This window comes from Phacochoerus africanus, chromosome 3 (genome assembly GCF_016906955.1).
Source record: "Phacochoerus africanus isolate WHEZ1 chromosome 3, ROS_Pafr_v1, whole genome shotgun sequence".
NCBI lineage: Eukaryota > Metazoa > Chordata > Mammalia > Artiodactyla > Suidae > Phacochoerus > Phacochoerus africanus.
This window is the reverse complement of record NC_062546.1, coordinates 178012096-178021157: the sequence shown is the minus strand read 5'-3', so window position 1 is coordinate 178021157 and position 9062 is coordinate 178012096. Positions and strand designations below refer to the sequence as shown.

The 9062-nt window shown below is 37.9% G+C and overlaps 1 protein-coding gene across 8 annotated transcripts in view; it reads right to left on the bottom strand.

Moving 5' to 3' along the window:
- Window positions 1-1028: 1028 nt before the first annotated feature.
- MAP2 (microtubule associated protein 2) overlaps window positions 1029-9062 on the bottom strand; it is a 300866-nt gene continuing 292832 nt past the window's right edge. For all 8 annotated transcript variants that reach the window (XM_047773380.1, XM_047773386.1, XM_047773379.1 and 5 more), the window contains 2 exons: window positions 5148-5260; window positions 1029-4920 (listed from right to left, as the gene is read on the bottom strand). In XM_047773380.1, the coding sequence (XP_047629336.1) occupies window positions 4705-4920; window positions 5148-5260 (329 nt within the window). In that variant the 3' untranslated portion in view covers window positions 1029-4704. The remainder of the gene's footprint in view (window positions 4921-5147; window positions 5261-9062) is intronic.

Genomic DNA, 9062 nt, shown 5'->3' with positions numbered 1-9062 from the left:
TAATGATCATTGTGAGAAGGGGTGTCTGACTGAGAGTGAAGCCAGCATAGAGGAAGAAGAACTCAAATGTGGAAAAAGAAAAATTTTTGAGACATCTCTGGGGAGCCTGGATCCAGAGTTTAAAAAAAAATACATATATATAAGTATACGTAAATATATATGTATATATTTATATATATTTTGTCTTTTTAGGGCTGCACCTGAGACACGTCAAAGTTCCTAGGCTAGGGGTCGAAACATAGCTGTAGCTGCTGTCCAAAGTCACAGCCACAGCAATGCCAGATCCCAGTGCCGTCAGCAATGAGGGATCCTTAACCCACTAAGAGAGGCCAGGGATCGAACCACATCCTCATGGATAACAGTTGGGTTCATTACCAGTGAGCCACTACAGAACTCTGAAAAAAATGTTTTTAATGACTTGTTTTGAGTGTCTGGATACAACCATGCCTGAGGTGGATACTCCTGCCTAGTTGGTTACTTGAGCTAATAAATTTGCCTTTGTGCTCAGGCCAATTTGAGTTTCTATCACTTGCAACAGATAGCATCTTTTTATTTATTTATTTAAAAAAAATTTTTTTTTGTCTTTTTGCCATTTCTTGGGCCGCTCTCGCGGCATATGGAGGTTCCCAGGCTAAGAGTCTAATTGGAGCCGTAGCCACCAGCCTACGCCAGAGCCACAGCAACGCGGGATCTGAGCCGCGTCTGCGACCTACACCACAGCTCACGGCAACGCCGGATTTTTAACCCACTGAGCAAGGGCAGGGGTCGAACCCGCAACCTCATGGTTCCTAGTGGGATTCGTTAACCACTGCGCCACCACAGGAACTCCAGCATCTTTTTAATAGAGAAGTGATGGGGCTTAATACACAGTACGCTGACATATAGCGGGCATTCAGCAGCTACTTGTAGCCTTCTCTTCAAAATTTTTTTGGTTGGATCAAGCAATGTATATTATTTTGTTAGATTTATCATAGTATATGTTTTTTTTTTTTTTTTTCAGAGAGGAAGAAACAATCTGAAACTATGAGTTAGGTGACAAGCAATTTTATTTTGCAAAACAATCACTATACAGCAACAAATACATTTGCAAATTTTGATTGAAAAACATGAACTAACTACAACCAGCCATTGAAGAAATGCCTTTCTATGGTAACAGGCTCTAGAAGTATCAGAAGAAAGAACCCCCCCACAGATTTGTAGCGGCATGTTGGAACCTTGGAATCCCAGCATACAGAGTATATTTTTTGTTGATTTTTTTTCTTTTTGCTAAAGTTGAAGTAGATTTTCATGATTGCCATTTTCTGAGTTTAAAAATAAGGTTTTTCCTGCAGAGGGACTTGGCTTCAACCTACCTTCCAGGCTAAAAAATCCTAGGTGTAAAAAAAAAAAAAAAATCAATGCTGATTTTAATGCATCAGTCTTTGAAGGAATGCCTAGAATTTGCCTTTCCAAGCCATGAATCTATCTTTTCTGGCTACTTAGACCATGAATAGTTTTTCTTCCTCCTTTGTGTAGTGTGAAAAATAGGAGAAAATACTGTGATTGCAGCTATGGCAGAATCAACCACAGAGATTATTTCTTTAATAATATTGACATGATGTTGTATTTTGGCTGATGATCCCATTTCCTGCTGTATAACTTTATGAGTGTGTGGAGAACGCCAGCTACCATCAGTACATTCTTCCATTTAACCAAGTTCTCCCTTCAGCCTTCTTCAGCTATACCTAGTTGGTGTTACACAGGTGTCTTTCGTGTGGGTAGGATTTCGGCCCATCACCCTGCTGGAACTCAGCAGGAGAATCCAGAGAGAGTTGGTTCCTAAATGAACACGGCCTTTGAAAACTCATCATGGACTCGGATCTGTCCTGCATCATTGTAAGGTACCCAATTATTGGTTGCAGGTGACCCAGAGAGAGTGAGTTGGCCTTTGAACTCTTCACAGCTCTGGATTGCTTATGTATCCTTAAACAGGTTCTCAAAGGCTAAAGCCAGAGAGAAACTGGCATTAAGAGATCTAGAATTGGAACTATGAAGCTTTAATTTCTAGATCAGCGTATGGATGCCCCCACAAAAGTGGTGTTCAAGAAGCTTAATTTGTGTAGTTAGTCTTGAGAGTAAAAGCAAGATGGGTTCTACCCCTTAGCCCCAGAAGAAGACATTTAGCCTGTGTTTCTCTCTTTTACTGGTACAAAGTATGGTTTCATTTTGCTAACTTTCCTTAAAGAATTGCATTTCCATACCAAGCAAGGGCATTTATTTCTTATAGTTTGTTGTGAATTGAAGAAAACATTTGTTTTGATGCCAAATCTAATAACTTGGTGCTTTATATAATTTTTATTTTAGACATGTATTTGTAAGAAACAATTTTAATATGTAGGCCGCATTTTCTTATTCTTAGCATTTATAAAAATTTTAAACTAGATTAAAAAAAAATGCTTGTTTCACAGGTTAAAACTTTCTAACCAGCTGTTAACTTCTTTCTAGAGTTTTAATCACTACCTAACACTATCAAGCACATAAGAAAATACCCTAAGTCGCCACACAGCTATTCTTTCTTCTCCTATTTTCTGGTGCATTTCAGGGGAAGCTGATGAATAAAATGCCCAGATTGATCAAATCAAATCTCACAGCAATTATTAGGCAGAAAACAGACATATCCATAGTCCTTATAAGTTATTTCTAAGGTTTTGAAAGTCCTATAAAACAACTGATCTAGAAATAGTTTCAGAAATGCTTGCCTAAGTAAAACTTCTTCGTTGAGAGAACGAATGTTGCTTTTTTGCTCCTAGTTTCTTTCATGGACGTCACACATTGGTTGCAGTATCCACTGGAATCCAAAATGGCACCCACGTCTCTCTTTGCATCGCTTGGCTTCTTTCTTAGATGCTACTATACTAGCTTGTTGCCTCAGTCCATGTTCATCATTTCCTCCTTTATATTTGAGAACTGACTTCACTCAAAGGGATCAAATGCCTACTGGACCATTTGCTTTTAACTGTTTAGATCCAGCCTACCAGCCCTGAGCAAGAAAAAGAACAGAGAAGATACTAAAAAGCATCCATCCAGCCTGGTAACTCATTGCCTTATTCAGGCTATTGACGACTTCATTGCTTATTCATAAATCTAAGACGAATGATTCGTGGGAAGAATTAATTGATTTGTGATTTCTAGACTGTATATAAAGTCAGAACAGTATTACCTACTGATCAATAATAGTAACTAACACAGCGTAGCTTTAGAGAGTGAAATATTGGGGTCCTGAAAAAAACTGATTTAGATATCTGTATCTCCAATGTTTTATAGCTATAGCTTCTCAAAATACCAGATTTTCCTCTTCTGATCAAGGGATCTTATCTTGGGGTAAGGAAGCCAAACATTTTCTATCAGATAATTTAATAAACAGGTACTATTTGGAAGAATGGGATAACGTGTCCCAAATTCTCACTGCTAGTTTCAACTTTAGCAAATGGAAAAAAAAAAGAGAAAAAAGAAATCCTAAGAAGTCTGGTTCATGAATGGTTACAGGAATAAAACCCAAACTATTCTGTGATTCAAATTAAGATAAATTCATAATCCTGAACCAATAATCTGTAAATCCTTTTATGTATAACTGGATCTACCCCCACAAACTCCATGTTGGTGAAAGCAAAGAAAAATAATTTTTTCTAGCATCACGGGAGAGACTTGTATCTGGCACTAAAACAGGGTTACAGCTTTGAGTTGTTAAGGAAAGCAACTTCATGCTAAAACTTTTTGTCTTTTTTAACTTTTTTTTTAATAGGGAAGGAACCCTGCTAACATCTACTTTCACATACCTAAAATTGCAACACCAAAGGGTGCAGGAGACACAGATACTGTGAATAAGGAAGTATTATATTCAAGTATATGAGGAAGTATCACAAATGGCCACAGAGAAATATATATATATTTATATCTATAATACTGTATCAAACAGATGGAAAGGGGGCGTGAAACTGGTAGTGTGGACACAAATCTAGTGGATCAACTGACATTCTAATCAGACACGATTCCATCCTAATGAAAGTGCTTCATTCCTAAGAGATGCACTTTACACCACTTCCTCAACCACAGCTCAAATGCTTTGCAACTATTTTTTAATTAGTTAAATAATTTATTGGATTGACTTATACTCTGATATAATTATCCAGGTCCCAAATGTTAATAACTTAACTGAATCTTTCTTCCCATTTATACAAAATAACGCTTTAAAAAAACATTTCTTACATGCTCTTCCCTTCCTGCAATCAGACTCCTTGATTTAATTTAACATGTAATAAGTTACAATGGGCAGCTTTTTATCTTTTCACCCAGCAACAGAATAGTGAAATGAGCAGCTTGGATTTTAACAAGGCCTTTCAGAATGTAGTGGATAGCCTTCAGGCACATGAAAGGTAGAAATGCAATTTTCAAAATCATAATACTCCATGCAAAACAGAGCAGAGCAAAAATAATTGTCCAATTGTACTCATGTAAAGCCAGTGTCTTCCTGTTGCAAATGGAAATCAAGTCAATTTCTGCATATACTATTCTTTTTTCTTTATAAAATTGTAACAATTACTACAGTTTGGGAATGAGATTTTTTTTTTATGGTTTGTAAAGAATGAATATAACACCTGCTCAGAGCCCACTCCTGCCAAGAGCTCATGCCTAAATAGTATTACTTCAAGGCTAAATGGGAGATATTCACAAGCCCTGCTTAGCGAGCGCGGCAGTGACATCCTCAGCCAAAGTGGCGAGCTGGGGGGACTCAAGCAGGTTGATGCTTCCGGAAGAGGAGACGTTGCTGAGTCGTCGTGGCGAGGCCACGCTGGACCTGCCCGGGGACTGTGTAATGATCTCAGCCCCATGGTCCACACGGGCCTTCGCATGCTCTCTGAAGTTCAACTTCTGGCTGTCGATCTGTTCAAGACAAGCATCGGTCCTCGTTAACTCAGGCATCTTAACGGTCCACTAGCTCTTTCCCTACATCCCAGAGCTGATGTTCCCATCACTTCTAATCAGCTCTGCCATCCCTACTTCCTAGATGTCCAGGTATTCAATCTGGGACCCACTGTGATGAAGAGTATTTCAGAAGGATTTTTTAAAAAGGCAAGATCGGCCCATGGCTCGCGATGGTGTTTTCTTACCTTGACGTTACCACCTCCAGGGACGTGGTGAGCGTTGTCAAGCGAACCGACTTTAGCTTGGGCCTTTTCTTTGAAATCCAGTTTCACACTCTCAATTTTCACTCGCCCACCACCTACACATGAAAGGAGAAAAGCTTTTAAATGCTTTGCTAAAATTACATCTTATATATGTGGTGACTGTTGCCCCAAAATAACTATAGTAGATAAACCACGGCAAACCCCAGACTTAGTTTACTATCCTTCTGACCATAGATGAGAAAGGAATCTTTTAGAATATCTATTCCATACCATCTAAGATAGTGACATCTTTTTTGTACCATTATATGGGCTGCTTTACATATTAATACCTTCTTCCCTACTCATGTCTAACCCAAGATATCAGGAATTTTTCTAATCTGTGTAATAAAAACTCTAAAAATAACACAATGAAAGTCTCATGCATCCATTCTAAAACTTGGAACATTTAGTCTTTTATACCTTACACCAGGCAGAATGGCCATCATCTAAAAGTCTACAAATGATAAGTGCTGGAGAGGGTGTGGACAAAAAGGAACCCTAGTACACTGTTGGTGGGATTGTAAATTGGTGCAACCACTGTGGAAAGCAGTATGGAGATTCCTTAGAAAACTAAACATAGAACTACCATTTGATCCAGCAATCCCACTCCTGGGCATCTATCCAGAGAAAACCACAACTTGCAAAGACACATGTACTCTGATGTTCATTGCAGCACTCTTTTCAATAGCCAAGACATGGAAACAACCTAGATGTCCATCGACAGAGGAGTGGATCCAGAAGATGTGGTACATATACACAATGGAATATTACTCAGCCATTAAAAGGAACAAAATACCAGCATTTTTAGCAACATAGATGGCCCTAGAAATTATCATACTAAGTTAAGTCAGCCATACAATGAGACACCAACATCAAATGCTTTCACTGACATGTGGAATTTGAAAAAAGGACAGACGGAACTTCTTTGCAGAACAGATGCTGACTCACAGACGTTGAAAAACTTATGGTCTCCAGAGGAGACAGTTTGGGGGGTCGGGTTATGGGATGGACAGAGGAGACAGTTTGGTTGCTTGGGTTATGGGATGGAAATTCTGTAAAATTGGATTGTTATGATCATTATATAACTACAGATGTGATAAATTCATTTGAGTAACTAAAAAAATTTAAAAAATAAAATAAAATAGGCTATTAAAAAAAAAGAAAAAAAAAGAAAAAACTGTTAGGCTACCTCGGTGCACTACAGGTAATATTAGCATTTGTAAAGCACTGATAGCTTGACTGAGGAAACTAGAATTAGGACCCAAGTTGCTTAAAAGCTTCCATTTTCATTAGCAGAGGGAGCGATAGGAAGAGAATTGTAGGAGATCCCATTCTTGAGTCCAGATGCCACAGGGTCTGGACACTGACTTGGATCTGATAATATATATATATATTTTTTAATTTTCATTTTTTAATTTTTTTGTCTTTTTAGGCCTGTGCTGGCAGCATATGGAAGTTCCCAGGCTAGGGGTCAAATCGGAGCTGTAGCTGCCAGCCTATACTATAGCCACAGCAACACCAGATCCTTAACCCACTGAGTGAGGCCAGGGATGAACCCGCATCCTCATGGATGCTAGTCAGATTCATTTCTGCTGAGCCACGATGGTAACTCCCTGATCTGATAATACTGAGACAGAGTTTTGACCATGCCATTTCCTCAAATGCTAATTAGTCTGAAACTTTAGAATCTGCTGATAGATGAGAGAGCCTTGAGCACTTCAGTGGCACTCCCCATTTCTGTCCATCCTTCTCAGACTTGTGAATACAAGGAGCTCTACATTGAGTCAGTATTTGTTGTCCTTTAGCCTGTTCTTGACCTGTTTGCTAATGTCTCTGACCTGGAAGAAGCTGGATTAGATACCTTTACCTGTCTCCACCTAAGAGATTGGCTTTTATTTTCATTAGCAGCTTGGTTTTGGCTGCATGCATTTTTTGGGGAAGACCTGTGATCAGCCACAGGATCCTTTACTATCTCTGCATCTCTCTTGAGATTGTGACTTGGGAAAAAATACCTGAGAGATGCCATGGAAACATGGAAAAGATTTTTCTGTTTTGGATTCTTGATGCTTATTTATCGCTGTAGATGAAAGAGAAAGGTCTCTTAAAGCTTCACGGCATCTTAGGACTTGTGTTTTTCTCATGTGTTACATAGACATTTATATTAACACCCAATTACCTGGCCAAGGGCCCCTTGAAATTATATGGTGATACTGGATTACATTTTGAAGATTCACTCATTCTTCTTCTGCAAGCTTGGGATATATATCGTGTTATTTAAGTCCTTCCCTTAAATGATGTGTGATTATTCTCCCGACATTTCACTTGACCTCATGGGTCTTGCTTGTTGGTTGTGACAGGATCAGTGTGATTTGTAAAAGATAATTATATTGGCTACAGGCTGGGGCATCTTGAGCTTTCAACTAGATGAGATGAACTTTCTTGGGATCTTACTTTTGTATTTTTTGGTAGCCTCTGATATAAATTATATTTTCAAGTTTTCCTTTATGATTCTATATTGTAACAATGTCAACCTGTTATAAAAAAACAATGTAATATTGATCTGAAATTTATTCAGAAAAGGAAGCCCGAGAAGTCTATTTTTGTTGAAGTTATAGGAATCTTTATGTAACTATTAGAGAAGTCCATTTTAATTCAGAGATCTATGCCTTTGGGTCTGAAAACTTCTGGTCTCATCAGGAGCAGTAACTGTGGAAACCATAATATTTCTTAAGCTTCATATGTCCTGAAGTGAAATCAGTAAGACTAGATATTTCAATTTATGCCTTCAGGTGTTGAATTTTTTCTTTTATTTTCTCCTTAGACATTCCACCTCCCAAAGTCACTTTGTGAAAAGCTCGCTAGTCAAAGCTCATTGTGCTAACACTTCTTGATGAATTCAGTTATCTGATTCATCTGTTATGAAGTAAGAGCTAGATTTAGAAATACATGGGAGTCCATGACAATGTCCTTTTGTGACCAGTAAATCTTTCACAGAATATTTCCTTATACATATAAGACTCTTCTGTGCATTAAGACCCCAGGTGAATGTAACTAAATGTATCCTTACTGTCTGGAATTTAAGAGTCCAATATTTTCTTTTGTATTCTGGAAGGAAGTAGGCTGTGTAGCCAAATACATCCATTATACCACTGACGTAGTACAATTCAACTAAGTGTTTGTGGACTTAAGTTCTAGATGGGGAGCTGTGAAGATATCCACATGGGAACATGTTCTTGATGTCTCATGAATGACAGAGAGCTAATTCCAGGGCAGCAGTTCTAAAACTAGTAATGGAGATTCCTTATACATAGTTTCTAACTTCCTGATTTGCTTTATATGAACACCATCTGCCAACATGAAGCTTGATTTCTTGATATGTTTCCAATGCATTTATCCATTTTGAAATGTGTCCTATCTTTGGTTTTTAGCCATTAAATTCTTCTTAATAATCTCTGGGTCAGAAATCTTATTGGATTCAATGGTTCTTAAATCTTGTTTCTGAAAACATTTAAAACAATAATTCATGGAAATAACCTATCACTTGGTTTAATTAAGATGCCAAGCATAGATGGTTAAAACCAATTGCTTCCTCTTGTCCTTCTACAATTCAGTGATATATCTAAATTGTTCCAAAATATTCTCAAGAAAGTTACAAATTTGACAGTTGTCCATTATTTACTTATGCACAGAGGTGAAATTTAGCAAAAGGTGATATTCGGAAAACAATAACTCATAATGTGACTCATAATAATATTAGACTCACACATTAAAGATGGAAAACCCCCAGTATGTATGAATATAAATCCTACTTTAGAACACTGAGCCTATGAGATACTCTAAGAAGAAGTCAATGGTCAA